The sequence below is a fragment of the Leptodactylus fuscus genome, chromosome 8, assembly GCF_031893055.1.
Source record: "Leptodactylus fuscus isolate aLepFus1 chromosome 8, aLepFus1.hap2, whole genome shotgun sequence".
NCBI classification, from domain to species: Eukaryota; Metazoa; Chordata; class Amphibia; order Anura; family Leptodactylidae; genus Leptodactylus; species Leptodactylus fuscus.
The window spans coordinates 41,238,725-41,260,822 of record NC_134272.1 but is presented as its reverse complement, the minus strand read 5'-3'; the positions used below and the strand labels follow the sequence as shown (position 1 = coordinate 41,260,822).

The window sequence follows — 22,098 nt, the reverse complement described above, 5'->3', positions numbered from 1 at the left end:
TAGAGACATGGACCCGGGCAGAAAATGAGTCCCTAACGCCAAAGGGCTACAAGGAATTCTCCATGCCCGCCCAGAAAAATAAGACCACCAAACAAGGCCGCCACTCAGGAAGCATACTAATATGCTTCAAGGAGGAGCTCAAAGAACACGTAAAAGCAACCTAACGTGGAACCAATCACATATGGATAAAAATAAGCAGCTCCATCCTCAGCGGCCAGCAGGACATCTATCTCTGTGCAGTATACATCCCTCCACCAGGGTTCCCCTACCACGACCCCGACACCTACGAGGTCCTACAAAGGGAAGCTACCCAATTACAATTCCAACTCAAAGGCAGAGTACTAATATGTGGAGACCTCAACGCAAGGACAGGCACAGAAATAGACTACCTGCCCCCCGACGACACATACCCATGGTAGTGAGATCCACCACCCAGAACCCACACAGATAAGAAGAAACAGCCAAGACAGAATTATCAACAAGAGTGGGAGACAACTGCTGGACATGTGCTGAAGCCTAAGTCGATACATAATGAATGAACGTATCAGAGGCGACTCCATAGGACGCTTCACACTAAACTCCCAAGTGGGCAACAGCGTGGTAGATTACGCCATTACAGACGCAGACCCATCAGACATTTTAGACTTCACAATTGAACCTGACTCCCATCTATCAGACCACAACCAGATCCTACTATACATGAGAACCATGAACAGAACACCCGCACTTGAGCTCCAACAGACCGGCCTCTACAACCTACCAAGACATTTCAAATGGGCCAACCACCAGGCCATGGAATATACCAACGCAACCAACCGACCCGAAATCAAGACACTGCTCACAAACTTCCATACAAACACCAATCAGCCAGACCAACAGGGAGTCACCAGAGCTGAGAAGATCTCAAGTACATCCTACAGACCACAGCAGAACTAGCAGGCCTGAAACGAACCCAACCCACAAGACAAACCAACAAACAGTCCCACAAATGGTTCGACAGCGACTGCAGAGCATTACGCCATTCCCTAAGAACAGCCTCCAACCAGAAACAAAGAGACCCCAACAACAAGGAGGCGAGGGAAGCCTTCAACAATCTGCTCCCTACACATCCAAAATGGCAGTATCTGGCTCAACTATTTCAGAGGTCTCTACAAAAACATCCCTGAAGAAGACCTAACCCCAGAACAGCAACAGATAATCACCAAACTGAGGGATATGGAGAAAGTCATCAAGGACTTCCAGAACCCTCTGGACTCACCAATCACCGTAAAAGATATACAAGGAAGAATTGCCCTGATGAAAGGAAAAATGGCCAGCGGCCCTGACGGCATCCTACTAGAGATGATCAAATACAGCTCCCCTGCAATACACGCACCACTGGCAAAACTATTGACCCTCATTCTCAATGCAGGATACTTCCCACAAGACTGGAACAAAGGCCTCATAACCCCCATCTACAAGAATGGGGACCAATACGACCCCAACAACTACAGAGGGATCTGCGTCAGCAGAACGTTGGGGAAACTGTTCAACAGCATCATCAATAACAGAATACTAACCTTCCTCACACAACACGGGGTCCTCAGCAAGAGCCAAGCAGGGTTCATGCCAATCCACCGCACCACAGACCATATCTACACCTGCACAACCTCATCAAGACCCACATCCACACCACCAGAAGAGGCAAGATATTCGCCTGCTTCGTGGACTTCAAGAAGGCGTTCGACTCAGTATGGCACCCAGGCCTGCTCCTAAAACTCCTAGAAAGTGGAATAGGAGGAAGAATATATGATGTCACCAAGAGCTCCTACATCGGAAACCAGTGCAGTGTGAAGGTGAATGGGAAAAGAACAGCATACTTCCAACATGCCCGAGGGGTCAGACAGAGCTGTAGCCTGAGCCCAATGCTCTTCAACATCTACATCAATGAACTGGCTACAGCCCTAGAGGCCTCACCAACCCCAGGCCTCACCCTGAACAACCGTAAGGTGAAGTTCCTGCTATACGCTGACGACCTCCTACTCCTGTCCCCCACCGAGAAAGAGTTCCAAGACAGCCTGTCAGTGCTAGAAAAATTCAGCACCACATGGGCTCTACCCATCAACCAGAAGAAGATCAAAGTCATGGTGTTTCAGAAGAAGGGCCACAACAAAGCCCCCACCCCATAATTCACACTGAACGTCTCCACACTGGAGAAAACCAACAGCTACATCTACCTGGGGCTGGAGCTCAGCCAATCAGAAAGCTTCAAAGCAGCAACAGAAACCCTGAAAGCAAAAGCCTGCAGAACCTTCTACACCATCAGAAGACAACTGTACCACCTAAACCACCGGTAAAGGTCTGGCTGAAGATATCTGACGCAGTCATCGCCCCGATCCTCCTCTATGGCAGTGAGGTTTGGGGCCCAGCCACCTACCCAGACCAGCCAAAATGGGACACTAGCCCAACAGAGACCTTCCACCTGGAGTTCTGCAAATACCTGCTCCATGTCCATCGCAACACCTCCAGCATGGCCTGCAGGGCAGAGCTAGACAGACTCCCCCAATGGCTCACCATACAGAAGAGGGCGCTAGCATTCCAGGCACACTTTTAGGGGAGCAACCCCGACTCATACCACCACCAAGCATGGCTAAGCCACAGAGACCTGAGCAAACTCGACACCCCCCCAACCAAACAGCAGCCAACCACCAAACCAAAAACACCAACAGATGATGACCAAGGCTCAAATAAAGGCGACCACCAAAGCAAACAGAGAGCGGCACACTGAACAATGGAGAAACGAAATAAATAACTCCAAGAAACTCACTGTGTACCAATGCTTACAAAGGGACTATACCATGACCATCTACCTAGAGAGAATACGCCTTCCCAAACACAGACAGACCCTGAGCCTTTACAGACTGAGCACCCACAACCTAGAGATTGAAACAGAGCAGCACAGGCAAACGTACGTGCCACGGGAGAACAGACTGTGCCAGCACTTCTACCAAGGGGCCCTAGAAGACGAGACCCATTTCCTGCTACACTGCACCAAATACTCAACTGTGAGGGCCGTCTACTACCAGAGACTCTGCCCACATCCCAGACTTCACATCTGCAGATGAGAAGAGGAAACTACATCCTACTGGGAGAAGAAGAGGCCACTGCGGAGATTGCTGCCCAATACGTGTCCAGCTGTCCCCAAACAAGAGGAAGATAAGACGCACGGACTATCAACTCCCCCACCCCCCAGGGACTATTAAACCCACCACCCGAACACCCCTAAATGCCCCCCCCCCATCACCCCATACCTACCGATACCTGCACACCCCAAACAAGAACGACGAGACCCTAAGGACACTCAAACCCCAACCCACAGACCCCGTACCCACCCCCCTCCACCAACCCCAACCCCCAATCCCCCTTTTCTGCTTAGGCAACACCAAATGTTTTATTCTTTGGTAATGCTAATAAAGCTCAATTGTTCTTTGTTGTTGTTGTATAAACCAGTCAGAGGTCTGGTGGAATTCAGATGGTTAGGAAAGCAGATGGTCCAGGTGGGTGGGCCAGGGGCAATGCTCATAAACAAGCCAAGGTTATACAAAGGTAATGGGTAAAGCAGAGATCAACAATCAGGGATGTAGTAATAGAACCAGTTATTGGTCAATGCAAAGGTGAATGAGATAAACAACGGTAGTCAAAAGCACTTTCTCAGGCTCTAGGAAGCTACGGGTCGGTTCACACTAGCTTATGTGTTCCGTCTGGAAGGAGTCCATATGAGGACCACCCCCGGACGGAATTCAAGCGCAACTGCAAGTGCGGTGCAGTTAAAGTACACTAACCCCATAGACTATAATGGGGTCTATGTGCTTGCCGCTCACTGTCCATGCTTGTGCGGGCAGTGCGCGGCAAGCACACGGACCTTGTTATAGTCTATGGGGTCTATGCACTTTAACTGCACAGCGCTTGCAGTTGCGCTTGTATTCCATCCGGGGAGGTCCTCATTCGGACTCCTTCCGGACAAAACACATAAGCTAGTGTGAATAAGAATCCTTATTAATCAGGCATCTCAATGTGGAGGAAGCTTCCTTAAGCTGAATTATTATCATTACCAGAATTCTGCTTAATTAGACTTTTATGACACTCAGGACAACAGAGATAAGAGCTACAAAATGACTACAGACTTGTTATTTTTTTTTTTTTTTTTTTTTTTTTTTTTTTATTACGTAGGTGGAAAATCAGGCCACTTAATAGGAATACCAGTTCCTGATAACTGCCCTATGTAATTGTGCTGCTGATTAGCTGACCATATTGGTTAGCTAATTGAATTTTTTTTTCGCAGTATAAAAAATGCAGTTGTGATTTCTCCTCAATTTTACTTTTCCTCAGCCTGTGTAATAAGGTGATGCAAATGAGTGATGATTAGTGTGGTTATCCTCAATTGGCACTTATCACATACCTGTATCTGCACGTGAGAACAGACCCTAAGCTGACTGGTCTCTCTGAAAAGGGGACTGAACACTATTTGAAAAAAAAAAAAATAAATCTTTAGCCTATAGAAGATAAGTACAGCAAATATTTTCAATAAAATCTATTGGGTTTTTGTTTCATCTTATAATGAGCAATACAATAATAAAAATAACAACAAAGCCATAAAAGTTGAACATAGTATTTAACATTATGTTAAAGTCTTTAATGTAGTTAATGTAGTTAATGTAGTGGGCAGCACGGTGGCTCAGTGGTTAACACTGCAGACTTGCAGCGCTGGAGTCCTGGGTTCAAATCCCGCCCAGGACAACATCTGCAAGGAGATTGTATGTTCTCCCCGTGTTTGTGTGGGTTTCCTCCGGGTACCCCGGTTTCCTCCCACACATCAAAGACATACTGATAGGGAATTTAGATTGTGAGCCCTATATGGGACAGTGACTGTCAATGAAAAATAAACACAAATGTGTCAGCTCACTCACGTGTTCTCTGATGAAAAAATCTGCGGGTGCCATAACATGCAATATCCGTGGGAAATCCTGATAAAGAAGGAAGGTGCACGGAGATTCAGCCTCCCAGCCCGAGGTACAAATGCAAAACTTCCGAATAGAATACTCCAGCATCCAAATTCCTCTTGATTAAAACTTAACCTTTATTGTGAAAGTTTTTCATGAACATGGAATGTTCAAATAAAATTGTATATCTCAACAAATATCCATAATGGCAGAGTTGAATGAGCAAAACGTCCGACTGACGCGTTTCGGGGCACCTATATTCGCCCCTTCCTCATAGTCTGACGCCATAGAAAGACTGACCATCTTATATAGCTCTAAGTGTCATTACTGCACCTGAGGTGCTAAGGTCAGAGACTCTACGTAATAACCAAAGGTCACAATGAAAAACAAAACAAACACACAAAATAAACAAAGTAAACTAATACACCTATACAATGGGTTAATACAAACACTGTCACTTGTTACATAATACAAAACAAACAGGGATAAAAAATAATTAAAAACTTACAAATTAACTTGTAAAAAAGAGAGATAGAAACGAGATGAACCATCTACCGCGTAACATGGGCTCCCGTTCTGCCCATAATGAAGATGTCCGACTTCTAACCTATGCGCATGCGTGTTCAATCCTCCCAGTCACATGGGTGGATAGACCAATCAAGGTAAATATATGCCGCTACGCCAATGTATGGGGTAAGACGTTATGAACTCAGTTACCACACTGATACATTGTTCCTGAAATAAATGTATTGTGAAAACTATTGTAATTTAGCAAGTATAAACACTGCAAATCCACCCTAACTTATATTACTCTCTGGAATACAAATGACTATAAATATAACAGTTTTTGACAATCCCATGAATGCCACTATGTATATCTATATCCTTCAGTTTCCCAACCACTATTATATAACCGTTATTAATGTATCGTGCTGTAACCTGATAATATATACTCATGACCTATATGAATCATAAACATAAACCTAAATAATTTAACCTAAATAAATAATAATACGCAGAAATATGGGTATATTATATCAGGATGAGACGTTGTGTACCATACTTACTGATGGAGTGAAATTTGTCTCCAGAAGAGGGAAAACATTGGCAAATTATTTATCCCCTAGTCTTTTTTTGGAGGAAAGTAGAATCAAATCAGAGACCTGGTTACATATTAAGGGTTTCTACAAGTGTGGTCACAGCAGATGTCAAACATGTAAATATGTAGAGAAAACATCTGTATTTCAAAATTCTACTTATACTTCAACCTATAACATCAATGGATTCATGAATTGTACCACGGATCACGTGGTCTATATGGTTACGTGTAAAACATGCAATTTACAATACATAGGAAGTACCATCAGGTCTCTCAAACTTAGAGTTTCGGAACATGTACAGAGTATTGTTAATAAAAATTCTTTGAAAATTACAGGAGTAACTAGACACTTCCGGGAAAAACATGGAGGGGATATATCATCCCTAAGCTTCAAGGCTATCGAACGGATTGCCAAACCAGTTAGGGGAGGTAACTGGGAGCATATGGTCAGAATTAGAGAAGCATTTTGGGTGCTCAAATTGGACACAAGAGTGCCTAAAGGAATGAATTATAAAAATGATCTTTCTTACATATATAAATACTGAGAACCACATAACCATAGTTGACATTTTTGTAGTCAATTACATTTATTTAGGTTTATGTTTATGATTCATATAGGTCATGAGTATATATTATCAGGTTACAGCACGATACATTAATAACGGTTATATAATAGTGGTTGGGAAACTGAAGGATATAGATATACATAGTGGCATTCATGGGATTGTCAAAAACTGTTATATTTATAGTCATTTGTATTCCAGAGAGTAATATAAGTTAGGGTGGATTTGCAGTGTTTATACTTGCTAAATTACAATAGTTTTCACAATACATTTATTTCAGGAACAATGTATCAGTGTGGTAACTGAGTTCATAACGTCTTACCCCATACATTGGCGTAGCGGCATATATTTACCTTGATTGGTCTATCCACCCATGTGACTGGGAGGATTGAACACGCATGCGCATAGGTTAGAAGTCGGACATCTTCATTATGGGCAGAACGGGAGCCCATGTTACGCGGTAGATGGTTCATCTCGTTTCTATCTCTCTTTTTTACAAGTTAATTTGTAAGTTTTTAATTATTTTTTATCCCTGTTTGTTTTGTATTATGTAACAAGTGACAGTGTTTGTATTAACCCATTGTATAGGTGTATTAGTTTACTTTGTTTATTTTGTGTGTTTGTTTTGTTTTTCATTGTGACCTTTGGTTATTACGTAGAGTCTCTGACCTTAGCACCTCAGGTGCAGTAATGACACTTAGAGCTATATAAGATGGTCAGTCTTTCTATGGCGTCAGACTATGAGGAAGGGGCGAATATAGGTGCCCCGAAACGCGTCAGTCGGACGTTTTGCTCATTCAACTCTGCCATTATGGATATTTGTTGAGATATACAATTTTATTTGAACATTCCATGTTCATGAAAAACTTTCACAATAAAGGTTAAGTTTTAATCAAGAGGAATTTGGATGCTGGAGTATTCTATTCGGAAGTGACTGTCAATGCCTGTAAATCAGTGCGGAATATGATGGCGCTATACAAGTAAGCTTAATAAATATATAATAAGTGTAGTTATTTTGAAAATATTGATTTTACAGTACTTTATACTATGTATGTATGCGTTTATTTATTCAGTCATTTATTCATTCATTTATTCATTCAATGTGTTACAGACTATTGGTCAAGTTACAAGAGCTTAACTATCAGCTGAAAGTTAAAGCAGTGTTTGATAAGTAAGTATATGTCTGGTATTTTTTCTTTGTAATGGTATATATTTAAAGCATTGTTATTTTTTTTTTTAAAAAACATGTATTTAAAGCAAATAATCACTGAAAGGTGGTATCTCAAAAAGGTTAAATGTCTTTAGTCTTTTTAGTCTTTTTAGTCTTTTTGGTAGAGTTGGAAGGGACCTCAAGGGCCATCGAGTCCAACCCCCTGCGAGTGCAGGTTTTCCTAAATCATCCCAGCTATATGTTTATCCAGATTCCGCTTGAAGATTTCCATTGATGGAGCGCCCACCACCTCCCGTGGCAGCCTATTCCACTCTTTCACTACCCTCACTGTCAGAAAGTTTTTCCTAATGTCTAATCTGTATCTCTTTCCCTTTAGTTTCATCCCATTGCTTCTTGTACTTCCTTGTGCTAATGAGAATAGGGTAGATCCCTCTGCACTGTGACTACCTTTCAGATATTTGTAGACTGCTATTAAATCTCCCCTCAGCCTTCTCTTCTGCAAACTAAACAATCCCAGTTCTTTTAGCCGCTCCTCATAGGACATGGTTTGCAGACCTTCCACCATTTTGGTTGCTCTTCTCTGGACTTGCTCCAATATATCAATGTCTTTCTTGAATTGAGGCGCCCAGAACTGTACACAGTGTTCCAGGTGTGGTCTGACCAGGGAAGAGTACAGCGGAATAATGACCTCTCTTGATCTAGATTCAATGCTTGTCTTAATACATCCCAGAATTTTATTAGCCTTTTTTGCAGCAGCACCGCACTTTTGGCTCATGTTGAATTTGTAATCTACTATTATGCCCAAGTCCTTTTCCCCTATGCTATCACTAAGTTCTATTCCTCCCATACTATATATGTTTTTTTACATTTCTGTTACCCAGATGTAGAACTTTGCATTTGTCCCTGTTAAATACCATTTTGTTCGCCTCAGCCCATTGTTCCAGTGTGTCTAAGTCCTTTTGAATACACTCTCTCTCCTCTCTAGTGTTGGCTATTCCTCCTAGCTTTGTATCATCTGCAAATTTTATGAGTTCCCCAATAATTCCATCGTCCAGATCATTTATAAAGATATTAAAAAGTACTGTGCCCAGAACAGAGCCCTGCGGCACCCCGCTTTTGACTTTCTTCCAGTTCGATGTGTAGCCATTTAGTATTACTCGTTGTGCCCGATCATTAAGCCAGTTGTGAATCCACCTAACTGATTTTTTGTCAAAGCCATACCTAATCATTTTTTCAATAAGAAGGTTATGTGATACTTTATCAAATGCCTTACTGAAGTCAAGATATACTATGTCCACGGCATTCCCTTGGTCCAACCATTCAGTGATTTTGTTGTAGAAGGAAATCAGGTTAGGGCTCGTTCACATCTGCGGCCCGGTCTCCGTACTTAGGTTTCCGTTTCCTGCCTAAAACACAGGCAGGATACGGAAACCTGCAGGAGACTTTCTCACCCATTCATTTGAATGGGTGAGAAAGCTGTCCGGCCGTGCGCGGCGGTGAGCGTTTTGCGCTCTCCGCCGCGAAACCGGGTTTTATAATCCGGACACAGAGTCGGACATGCAGTACTCTGTGTCCGGATAAAGAAATCCGGTTTCGCGGCGGAGAGCGCAAAACGCTCACCGCCGCGCACGGCCGGACCCGGTCTATGGTTTCCGTCTTCTGGCATGCAGAAGACGGAAACCATAGAACGGAGACCCCAGACGCAGGTGTGAACCCAGCGTTAGTCTGACAAGATTTATTGGTCATAAAGCCGTGCTGGCTCTGGTTAATTAATGCCTTCCCATCCAGGTACCGAAGTAAATGTTCCTTGACAATTTGCTCAAAGATTTTTCCTGCTATTGAGGTCAGACTTACCGGCCTGTAATTTCCTGGATCGTCCCTTTTCCCCTTTTTGTAGATGGGGACAACATTTGCCCTTTTCCAATCTAAAGGGACCACTCCTGTTTCCCATGACTTACCGAAAGTGTGATAAAATATAAATTTTATTTAGTATTAGGAAAATGTTTTTGTACCCTGTTAGCCAGGAGGAAGGAAATATAAAAAAAACTTGAGAGTCTTCAGTAGTTGATAGCTTTTTTTAATGGCTAACTCATAATGATGACAGATTACAATGTTTCGAACCTCTCGGCTTCTTTCTCAAGTAAATTGTTGTAATATTTAACTTTTATTTAATAACTCTAAAAATAAAGCCAACGTATTCCACAGCACTGTACAATTTGTACTATTCAAGTACAGCCAAAAAGATACATTACAAAGAAATAGTCACTTCACACAATGGGACTGAGGGCCCTGCTCACAAGAGCTTACAATTTATGAGGTAGAGGGGGTGACACTAGAGATTGTAGGGGTGCATCGAAGGTAGTGTTGCTTATACAGTGGTCAGGCAATTTTGTAATAGAGGTTACTGTCATTACACAAACAAAACTGTATAAGCTGTCACCAGTCATATCCTTTAACGTGCATATGGTGGCTGGACATATAAAGTTAGTCTGAAACGACATCATATTGTGGAAACGTGAACTGAGGAGGGTTCATTTTAGGGATTCTATTTACGCTATGGATGGGTTTACATTAGGAATTGTGATAGGTCTGTCTGCAAAGATGTGTCTTTAGTTTGCGCTTAAAGCAGTAAAAATTGGGAGTTAATCTGATTGTCCAGAATAGAGCATTCCAGAGAAGTGATGCAACTCAGGAGAAGTTTTGTATACGAGCGTGGAAGGTTCTGATAATAGAGGATGTTAGTCTTAGATCATAGAGTGAACAGAGAGCACAGGTTGTGGATGAGGGTGATAAATTTATATTGTATTCTGTAATGAATAGGAAGCTAATGTAGTCTGACACAGACTGGTGGCATCGCTGTAGTGTCGAGACTGATAGATGAGCCTGGCCACTGCATTCAGAATAGATTGTGCTTGCTTCGGCAGCACATATACTAAAATTAGAACGATACAGATAAGATTAGAATGGCCCCTGCGCAAGGATGACACGCAAATTTGTGAAGCGTTCCATATTTTTCTGTACAGTCTCCCCCTCTCCTTCTGTCTCTACCCCCCTTCCCTCATAGATTGTAAAACCTTGCGGGCAGGGCCCTCTACCTCACTGTGCCAGCCTATCACTGTTAGTATTATATCTACCTGTATATTTTGTGTACTGTATGTAAACCCCCAAATGTAAAGTACCATGGAATTAATGGCGCTATATAAATAAACAATAATAATAATAATAAAGATTGTAGAGGGGAAAGTTTAGTAAGGGGAAGACCGATTACAAGGGAGTTGCAGTAGTCAAGGCGAGAGTGAATCAGAGCGACAATAAGTGTCTTTAATGTATCTCTGGTAAGGAAAAGGCGTATTCAGGAGATGTTTTTGAGGTGGAGATGACATGAGCGTGCAAGTGATTGGATATGGGGGTGAAGAAAAGGTCTGAGTCGAACAGAACCCCGAGCAGCAGGCCAGGGATAGATCTATTAGATGGTGGAAACAGTAGTAGTTCAGTCTTCAAGAGATTCAGTTTCAGATTGAGCGAAGACATGATATTTGAGACATCAGAGAGAGACTGTCACTGGTGCTCTGTATTAGTGCAGGGGTGATGTCATGAGAAGATATGTATAATTGAGTGTCATCAGCATAAACATAGTACCGGGCACCAAATCTGGTGATGGTGATCCAAATATTTCAAGCATGGATCTCTATATAGAGTATATATTTCAGGTTTTGAACTAACTTAGATCAGACAAACACAAAAAAATGTGTGTTCATGATAAATGCACAATAAACACACTCCAAATGACGTTAAGAGGTGGTATCAACCAAAATCATGTCACTGGACTAGATATATTGATAATTGGACCCTACACAACATATCAACAGTACTGCTGCAGTAGTCACATGATAAGTTATATCAATACTGGTCAAACTGTATTAGTGGAAATGATGGTCTTCCCATTATCGCTATATAGCCATGTTAGATAATGATCCATGCTATAGATCCATGTCTCAGACAACCCATTAGCAAAGCTAACAAACAAGAAAATGTAGGTCTCAAAAGAAATAGTGGGACCTAACTCAACACGTTTCACTTGCTATACGGAATCATCAGGACTAGAGATGAGTGAAAAGTAAAATATTCGTTATTCGTTTCGAATAGCCACTCAATATTCGACTATTCGATCGAATATCGAACCCCATTATAGTCTATGGAGGAAAATGCTTCGTTTCAGGGGATCCCACCATTCGACTCTGGAGGGTCACCAAGTCCACTATGACACCTCAGCAAATGATGCCAACACCTCTGCAATGCAAGTGGGACAGCAGGGGAAGCATGCCTGGGGGCATCTAAGAAGCCCAAGTCACTGTTTTACCCCAACATCACAGCCTATCAACTACACACTTTCCACACTCAAAAAAACCTCTATCAAAGTGGGAAAATACCTGGAAACCTTCTTTCTTCCCCAAATGGATGGGCACAAACCCAAATTTAAGCTAAACAAACATTAACAAGTACCCCTTTAAATGACATTGCCCATAACAACCACAGATGGAATAGGCAATGGGAAATCCAACAGTAACCTCCCTGAACTGTCATTGTGTATGTGTGTGTGATGTGGTAAGACCTTCCAAAATTCACTTTTATGGCCCTTAACGGGAGCCCTTCCAAATTAACCACACACATTTTAGGTTTATTTTTTATTTGTGGTTTTGAGGGCTGTAACATTTTTCCTGTATGTCTCGTATATTTTTGCGTCTTTTTTTCGGGGACACATAGGGCTTTATTTTTATGTTGTTTTTATTTTCGAATGTGTTTTAATTTTATTTATATCCGGGAAAATATAAACATAATAGGAGGGAAATTGTGTCTGGTTTTCAATTTATTATTATTTTTTTTTAATTTAATAACCCAAAGTGTCACTGAAAAACTTTATAAAATATTTTTTCCTCTCTGTTACGGTAATTTTTATTTTGTATGGTGTCATCGGGGGTGGGGGTATAACCTTTAATAATGGCACTTTATTAGTGTATTATTATTTTTTTATTATTTTATTTACTTTTTTTTTTTTTTTTAAAAAAAACCTTATATATATATATATATATATATATATATATATATATATATATATATATATTATTTTTTTTTTCCCAGATTGTGTCCTCATAAGGTGATAAGAGACCTTTGGGGACATCAGATCACTTTTTTTTTATATTGGAGGCTGATTTCTCCTGCAACTGAGGTTGGTACATTTAGCCTCAGTTGCAGGAGCAATACAGCCTCCTGCACGCTGTATACGCAGTATACAGAGCTGATCTGGGTCCTGTAGGACCCAGCAGCTCTTGCAAGACGCTGTTCCCGGCAGATCACGTGACCGCCGGGTCAGAGGGCGGCCGCGTTGTGGCGGCGATCATTGAGCGCTGTATACACAGCGATCGAGATGGCAGGGAAGGGAATAACCCTTCCCTGCCATCTCTCTGGCCCAGCTTCAGCAGCTGCACGATCTCCGTGCAGCTGCTGTGTTCTGACTGGATGTACCGGTACGTCCTATCAGAACTGGGCAACCACTATCCGGACGTATATACTCTATGGGCGTCCGAAAGTGGTTAAGTTACAGGCCCTTAAGCTGAGCTACCAGCAGAGATTGAGGCCCTTTAGGTGACTTCAGCCATTTACCTGCAGAGTTTTAGGCCCCTTAACTTAGTTCAGCCTTGCACCAGCAGAAATTTGTTGGTCCTTTGGGTGAGTAGAGCCTTTAAACAGCAGTGTTTTTGGCCCTTGGAGTGAGTAGAGCCTTTAAAAAGCAGTGCTTTTGGCCCTTGGCGTGAGTAGAGCCTTTAAAAGCAGTTTTTTTGGCCCTTGGCATCAGTAGAGCCTTTAAAAAGCAGTTTTTTTTGGCCCTTGGCGTGAGTAGAGCCTTTACAAATCAGTGCTTTTGGCTCTTAGCGTGAGTAGAGCCTTTAAATAGCAGTGCTTTTGGCCCTTGGCGTGAGTAGAGCCTTTAAATAACAGTGCTTTTGGCCCTTGGCGTGAGTAGAGCCCTTAAAAAGCAGTGCTTTTGGCCCTTAGCGTGAGTAGAGCCTTTAAAAAGCAGTTTTTTTGGCCCTTGGAGTGAGTAGAGCCTTTGAAAAGCAGTTTTTTTGGCCCTTGGCGTGAGTAGAGCCTTTACAAAGCAGTGCTTTTGGCCCTTGGAGTGAGTAGAGCCTTTAAAAAGCATTTTTTTTTGCCCTTAGTGTGAGTAGCCTTTAAAAAGCTTTTTTTTTTTTTTTGGCCCTTGGCGTGAGTAGAGTCTTTACAAAGCAGCGCTTTTGGCGCATGGAGTGAGTAGAGCCTTTAAACAGCAGTGTTTTTGGCCCTTAGAGTGAGTAGAGCCTTTAAAAAGCAGTGCTTTTGTCCCTTGGTGTGAGTAGAGCCATTAAAATGCAGTGAAAAAGTATCTGTGCCTACCATCTGGGCATGGAGAAAGGTGGTTTTTACTGCCATTAATGAACATTTAGGCTGTGCCATTGTAGCAATCTTTTAGACTTAACAGGCTGGTGGGTGGTGGAATCTGCTCTGGGAAACATTCAAAGTGCAGTTAGCCTCAGCTGTGTAGGAGTCTGTTTACTGGTGCGGTACCGCATTAAGACCGCAATACACACATTGCAGATTTGTCTCCTGAGGAACCCCGATAATATAGGGGGGAAACGCGTAGAGACGTTTATTTATGATATATTTGATATATAAATATCCAAGTAATGCTCCAGCTCACTATCAGTCTGGTAGCACTTGCTTTAGAGGCATAGTAATTAAGCACAGGTGTGCTGATAAAGTACAAGGGATAATATCGCTCTGAACAATTCTATGCCATTTTTGAATAGATGAGAGCAAAGAATCACTCTTTTTATATCATAAACTCAGCAGTTAATCAGTTTGGGTTATTATGTACAACTGAATCCTTGTCCAGTCAGGAGGAGGATTGAAGCTAGCACCTACTTTGCAGCATGTGTAATATTGAGATGGTAGCTGCATGACTCATAAGCTAAGACTGAAGGTTTCCTGATAAGCGCCCATTGTCCAGGGAATGTGTGTAGAGACGTTTCATTCACATATAAGATCCCTTGGTGGTTAGGAATTGAAGGTGCAGCAAAAGAAATAAAATATCGTTTATTATGAATAGTTCTTGTACCCAGGTTAAATATTTTTAAAGAGAAACAAATAAAGATTAGAATTTTAATAGCAATTTTTTTTTTTGGATTTGCTAGAGCCATTAAAAAGCAGTGCTTTTGGCCCTTGGCATGAGTAGAGCCTTTAAAAAGCAGTGTTTTTGGCCCTTGGCGTGAGTAGAGCCTTTAAAATACAGTGTTTTTTTGGCCCTTGGAGTGGATAGAGCCTTTAAAAAGCAGTGTTTTTGGCCCTTGGAGTGAGTAGAGCCTTTAAAACGCAGTTTTTTTGGCCCTTGGCGTGAGTAGAGCCTTTACAAAGCAGTGCTTTTGGCCCTTGGAGTGAGTAGAGCCTTTAAAAAGCATTTTTTTGGGCCCTTGGCGTGAGTAGAGCTTTTAAAAAGCACTTTTCTTGGCCCTTGGTGTGAGTAGAACCTTTACGAAGCGGTGTTTTTGGCTCTTGGAGTGAGTACAGCCTTTAAAAAGCAGTGTTTTTGGCCCTTAGAGTGAGTAGAGCCTTTAAAATGCAGTATTTTTGGCCCTTAGAGTGAGTAGAGACTCTAACCAGCAGAGTTTGGGGGAATCAGGGTTCATTGAGACTCTAACCAGTAGAGTTTGGGGGAATCAGGGTGGATTCAGACTCTAACCAGCAGAGTTGGGGGAATCAGGGTGGATTCAGACTCTAACCAGCAGAGTTGGGGGGAATCAGGGTGGATTCAGACTCTAACCAGCAGAGTTGGGGGGAATCAGGGTGGATTCAGACTCTAACCAGCAGAGTTGGGGAGAATCAGGGTGGATTGATCCTAGTAGGATCAGAAATGTGCAGTGCTGATGGTGGAGGAGTATGAGGAGGCGGAATTATAGAGGTTGACCACACACATGCAACTTTATGTCGGGGTGCTTGACATGAAAATGATGGGTCTATCCAGTGGCTGTTCATTTTTATGAATGTCAGCCGGTCAGCACTGCCAGCTGACAGCCGGCTGCGCTTATCCGTAATTATGCCACCAGCAGCGCTGGAGACCCTTTTGGAGACGCTGATGGCAGGGCAGGAAAGGACCTCCAATGCGTACAGCGCAAGTTCCAGCCACAAATCCAACTTGGAGACCCAATAAGTATAGGCCGCAGAGGGACCGGAGAGGACAGGGCTGGTGTCGGCCAGGTACTTCCGCAACATGCGCCTATACATATCCCTCCTGGTGACACTAGGCCCCTCAGTGGCGGTACTTTGGCGAGTGGGTGCCATTAACGTGTCCCAGACCTTGGAGGGTGTGTCCCTGCCTGGTGTGGACCGGATGACAGTTTGTCGCCTGTTGGAGGAACTCTCCTGTGTGCTGCCAACGAGACTTGATGGAAACATCTCCATCATATTCTGCACCAGTTGCTTGTGGCAATCACTCATGCGACTGGCCCTCCCCTCTATTGGAATAAAATTACAAACATAATTTTTATACCGGGGGTCGAGGATTGCAAAAATCCAGTAGTCGTTGCTCTCCATGATTTTGGCAATGCCTTTGTCAGTTGCAAAGCATGTGTGTCAGAGTGTTACTTGGCGTCACTTCTCCCGCACCAGAATGGTCACTCTCCATTTCCTCCTCTTCCTCCTCCTCCTCCATTTCGCCCCAACCGCGCTGCAGCAATGCAACGCAATGAACTTCCCCGCTAGCCTCCTGTGTGACAATGAGATCTGCCACTTCGTTATCCTCCTCCTCCCTCAATATACGTTGTGAAGCGGACAGGAGTGTGCCCTGACTATCCTGCTGGGATGTTTCTGCTCCTATACCCAGCTCCTCAGCGTCCAATGCGTTTTCCCTGATGGCGATGAGGGATTATCGCATCACACAAAGGAGCGGGATTGTGGCACTCACGATTGCGTAGTCTCAGCTGACCTTCATGGTTGACTCCTCAAAGACACGCAAGATCTCGCATAAGTCTGCCATCCATGGCCACTCATGGTGCAGAAACTGCGGGAGCTGACTCTGAGGAACCCTTGGCTTTTGGAGATGGTACTCCATCAAGGGTCTCTGCTGCTCACACACTCTACTCAACATGTGGTATGTTGATTTCCAGCGTGTAGGGACGTCGCACATCAGCCAGTGTTCTAGCAGATGGAGGCGTTGCTGGAGGCTTCGGAGGCTAGCAAGCAGCTACTGTGGACTTGCGAAAGTGGGCGCACAAGCTCCGCACTTTCACCAGTAGCTCGGCTACATTGGGGTATGTTTTCAAAAACCGTTGCACCATTAAATTGAACACGTGGGCCAGGCATGGAACGTGTTGGAGGTTGGCAAGCTCCAGAGCCGCTACCAGGTTGCGGCCGTTATCACACACGATCATGCCTGGGCCCAGGTGCAGCGGCGAAAACCATGTTACCATCTCATCGAGGAGGGCATCCCTCACCTCTGAGGCAGTGTGCTGTCTGTCCCCCAAGTTTATGAGCTTCAGCACGGCCTGCTGACGTCTCCCCACGCCAGTGCTGCAGCGTTTCCAGCTGGTAGCTGGTGTCGATGTGATGGTGGAGGAGGAGGGTTCAGAGCCCCTGCCAGGAATGTTGGGCGGGGAAATGAGGTAGACCGCCGCAGATTGTGACCTGGTCCCAGCCTCAACTACATTCACCCAGTGCGCCGTCAGTGAAATGTAGCGTCCTTGTCCACATGCACTTGTCCACGCATCGGTGGTCAAGTGGACCTTTATGCAAATCGCGGAATTTAGGGCCTGCCGGATGTCGCGTGACACGTGCTGGTGCAAGGCGGGGACGATACATCGGGAGAAGTAGTGACGGCTAGGGACGGCATAGCGAGGTACCGCACTTGCCATCAGGTCACGGAAGGCCTGAGTTTCAACAAGCCGGAACGGCAACATCTCCTGGGCCAGCAGTTTGGAGATGTACGCATTTAAGGCTTGTGCATGGTGGTGGGTAGCACTGTATTTTTGCCTGCGCTCAAATGTCTGGGGGGAGATGGTGGATTGTTTTGAGGAGGCGCATGATGGTACAGGAGAAGGAGGTAAGGCAGGAGAAGGAGCTGAGGCAGGAAAAGGGAAGGATGAGGGAGAAGTCTCCAAAGTGGTGGAGGCAGATGTGGAGGTTTCCTGGCTGCTTGTCTGGACTGCAGCACCAGCACTGGCAACAGTGGGACAGGCAGTGGCTGCAATGCCGGACGACGATTGTCTTGCGTTTGCTCTCTGCCACTGAGCCCAGTGCTTGCCTTCCAAATGATGGCGCATAGCAGTGGTTGTAAGGTTGCTCTTTTCAGTGCCCCTTCTCAGTTTCGAGTTGCAGAGTGTGCAAACGGCACTATATTTGTCCGCAGCACATACATAAAAAAAATTCCACACCACCGAAGACCGTGGCCTCGATGGAAGAGTTTTTCTAGGCTGGCTACAAGAGGGAACATTTTGGGCCCTGCTGGCTGTGGCCTGGCTTCGGTGAAGTAGCTGTCCTCTTCCTCTGGACATGCCTCTGCCTCTAGCCACCCTCTTTGGTGCTGCACTTCCCTCCACATCTTCACTGCTCTCCCCGCTTGACATCCGCCCTGTCCAGGTCGGGTCACTGTTCTCGTCGTCCACCTCATCCTCGTCGAATTCATCTGACGGCTCCTCCTCTTGCGCACTGACGACAGCAACAGGCTGCCCTGATGCCAACTGTGTCTCATCATCGTCGTCACTGAGGGCCGAAATCTATAAAAAAAAAAAAAATCCGTACTGCAAAATTTAAAGTGGCAAACCGTTGTTTTTTCACTGTTTTGCCTTCTGATAAAAAGTGAGCAGAGCAATAGCAGTTCCCCCAAAATGATATAACTAAAAAGTTCACCTTTTCCTGCAAAAAGATGCCTTATGCAACCCTGTATATGGAAGTATAAAAAAAGTTTCAGATGACTTTTAGAAAAAAATGTCTTTAACCACTTAAGGACACAGCCTAAAAGTGCGTTAAGGACCAGGCCTCTTTTTTTTCAAAACTGATATGTGTCACTTTAAATGGCAATAACTTTGAGATGCTTTAACTTACACAAGTGATTTTGAGATTGTTTTTTTTAGTAACATATTATACTTCATGTTAGTGGTAAACACTAATCAATATTTTTGTATTTACTTATAAAAAAAAAATAGGAAATTTGATGGAAATTTTGAAACAATTGCAATTTTCAAAATGTGAAATTCTCTGCTTTTCCGGCAGATAGTTATACCACCCAAATACATGAATAAATATTATCTACCATATCTCTCCTTTATATCGGCATCAACTTTTGATTGTCTTTTAATATATTTTGGACATTACAAGGCTTACAAGTGTGACAGCGATTTTCCAGATTTACAAGAAAATTCCCCAAACTAATTTTTTAGGGACCACTTCAGTTCTGAAAGGAATTATAAAGGCCTATATAATAGAAATACCCCAAATGACCCCATTTTCAAAACTGCACCCCTCAAATAATTGAAAACAGCCTTTGGGATGTTTGTTAACCCTTTAAACATTTCATAAGAATAAAAATAATATGGAGGTCAAATTTAGACATTTTATTTTTTCCACTAATCAATTCATTTAGACCTTAAATTAACACATTCACAAAGAGTTAAAGTAGAACATGCATCTGACAGTTTATCATGCAATTTTTTCCTAGCACAGAAATACCCAACATATGGGTGTAAACTGATTTTTGGGCACACGGCAGCGCATGGAAGGGGAGGAGCAACACTGGACGTTTGGAAAGCAGATTTTGCTGGAATAGTTTTGAGGTGCCATGTCGCATTTGCAGAGCCCCTAATGTATCAATACAATGGAAACCCCTCAAAAGAGAGCCCATTTTAGAAACTACAACCATCAAGGAATGTATCAAGGGGTAATATCATTTTGAGCCTAAAAATGTTTCACAAAAATTTATATACAAAATAAAAATTAAAATTTCTTTAAAAAAATATGCCATTTCAGTGCCCAATACGTTGCACCCACTTTGTGTTGTCAGAGACCTGCACTCCAAAAAGTGTTAAGTGGGCCATTCCGAGGGGCAAAAAATTATATATGTAGGTATAAACTGCTGCTTGGCACACAGAGGACTCAGAAGGGTAGGAGCACTGTACTTTTTAGCTTTTGGGGTACAGATTTAGAGGGACTTTCTGGGTGCCATGTTGTTTTTTCAGAGCCCTGGAGATGTCAGTAAACTGGAATTCCCCAAGAAGTGACCCCATTTTGTGGGAGCAATTTTAGGGTCTCTGTTAAAGTGTCATGGCATCCAAAAACCAAACAGTCTAAGTCTGTGCTCCAAAATCTTAATAACCCTTCCCTTCTGTGTCCGACCGTGCCCTAATATCAGTTTCTACCCACATACATTACGTATGTTATCCTGGGTAGACTAGTGTCATTCATTTGGCATAAACTACAATTTAGGCACACAGCAGGGCGCAGAAGGGAAGGAGTGCTATGTGGCTTTTGGAGTACAGATTCAGATGTTTGATATCTGAACGCCATGTCATATTTGTAGAGCCTCTAAGGTACCAGAAAACTGCACCCCTCAAAGAATTTATCAGGGGATGTAGTTATTTTTAATATCCCAGACGTGAATGCACAGCGGATGGCGATGAGGAAATATGTAACCTGTGCGGAGTACCTTGCAATCACCAAATTCCCTACTATGTCCCTACTATGTCCCAGTAGCTCCTATGACTGTAATCGCTAAAAACTGGTTCCGATTCCACCTGCTCACTTAGTGAGCGGGCGGAATCTTATTGACTTAGTGTTACTTCATGGTGCGCAAACTTCCTTCCGCCCATGATGTAATACTACGTCAAAGGTCGCTAAGGACCTTTTGGATTTTTGTCAAAGAGTTAAAATGTAAATCAAACCATATAAATTTGATATCCCCGGAATCATACCAAAATATAGAATACAAGCGACATGTCATGTTGGCTGCAGAGAGAAAGCTGTAAAAATGAAGCCCATAAGAAAGTTGCACAAATGCACTTTTTCTTCAAATCCACCCCATTCTGATTTTTTTCCCAGTACATTGTACATAATAATTAATGGTAGCATCATGAAGAAAAATTTGTCCCGCAAACATTAAGACCTCATATAGCTCTGAGAGTGGAGAAATAAGAGGTTGTGGGGTCTGAAAGAAGGGGGGGGGGGGAAACAAAAAACAAAAATTTAAAAATGCCCAGGGTGGGAAGGGGTTAATGAAGCTCCAAAATCAGTAAATGCATAATATAAATTGTAAAATATAAGTTATGTCTCTTTCCCTCTTTATCTAATATAAAAAATGCTGCTTTTTATAGCTTTAATTAAAAAAATTAAAACTAATTTTTATTGAAAATTTTTTGAAATATACAAAACATCAATGCATACAGAGCACAAAAACCAAAAACATGAATGTGAAAGGGGAAAAACGAAAGGGGGGGGGGGAGGATTTAGAGACCATTCAAAGTACAGTACAATATATGTCCCATGGTGACCATATAGCCTGGAAAGCCTCAACGGTGTGGTTAAGTGAGGCCGTCAGATTCTCCAAACTGCGCACATCTTTTACTTGGGCAATGAGGTCTGGGAAGGAAGGAGGAGAGATCTTCTTCTAGCGGAGGGCAATAAGCGTCTTAGCTGCAGTGCATATATAAAGATACAATTTAGAAGACTGTTTGTCAAGATGGGTAGGCGGAAGATTCAAGAGGTATGTAAGAGGATCTAGCGGAACCCCAGAAATAAACAAAGCGTCCGTAAGGGACCTAACCTCCAACCAGAAGGGGCGAATCCCCGGACATTCCAGGAAAATGTGATACAAGTTACCAACACCAGCCCCGCAGCGCCAACAGTGGGGAGAAATTCTTGGGTTGAGAGAATGATGTAGGGCAGGGGTATGATACCAGTGCGTCAATACTTTATATTGGGTCTCGCGGAATGTAACAGAGGTAGAAGACTTAGCCGCACGAGACCAAATGATTTGCAATTGGGAGGGCGAGATCTGCCTATTCAATGCTCTAGACCACTTCTCCATATATTTATGTGAAACGGGGCTACGCTCCCCAGAAGATGAGAGGAAGAAATAAATACTAGAGATAAGGCCAACCGTAGAGGTGCCAGCACGACAGAGTCTCTCAAAGGATGTTGGCCGAGATACCTTCTGGGAGCAAAATTGATCAAAAACAAAATGGACAATCTGTTGGTAGTGTAACCACT

The 22,098-nt window shown here is 43.2% G+C and overlaps 1 protein-coding gene and 1 non-coding gene across 2 annotated transcripts in view; both read left to right on the top strand.

Moving 5' to 3' along the window:
• The window catches only part of STAT1 (signal transducer and activator of transcription 1), a 275,050-nt gene that overhangs the window by 70,541 nt on the left and 182,411 nt on the right, over positions 1-22,098 (top strand). Inside the window, exon 11 of the mRNA XM_075285132.1 lies at positions 7,753-7,812. Coding sequence (XP_075141233.1) covers positions 7,753-7,812 — 60 coding nt within the window. The remainder of the gene's footprint in view (positions 1-7,752; positions 7,813-22,098) is intronic.
• LOC142217758 (U6 spliceosomal RNA) lies at positions 10,721-10,827 on the top strand. Its single transcript, XR_012717404.1, has one exon. It is a non-coding gene; the product is annotated as a U6 spliceosomal RNA (small nuclear RNA).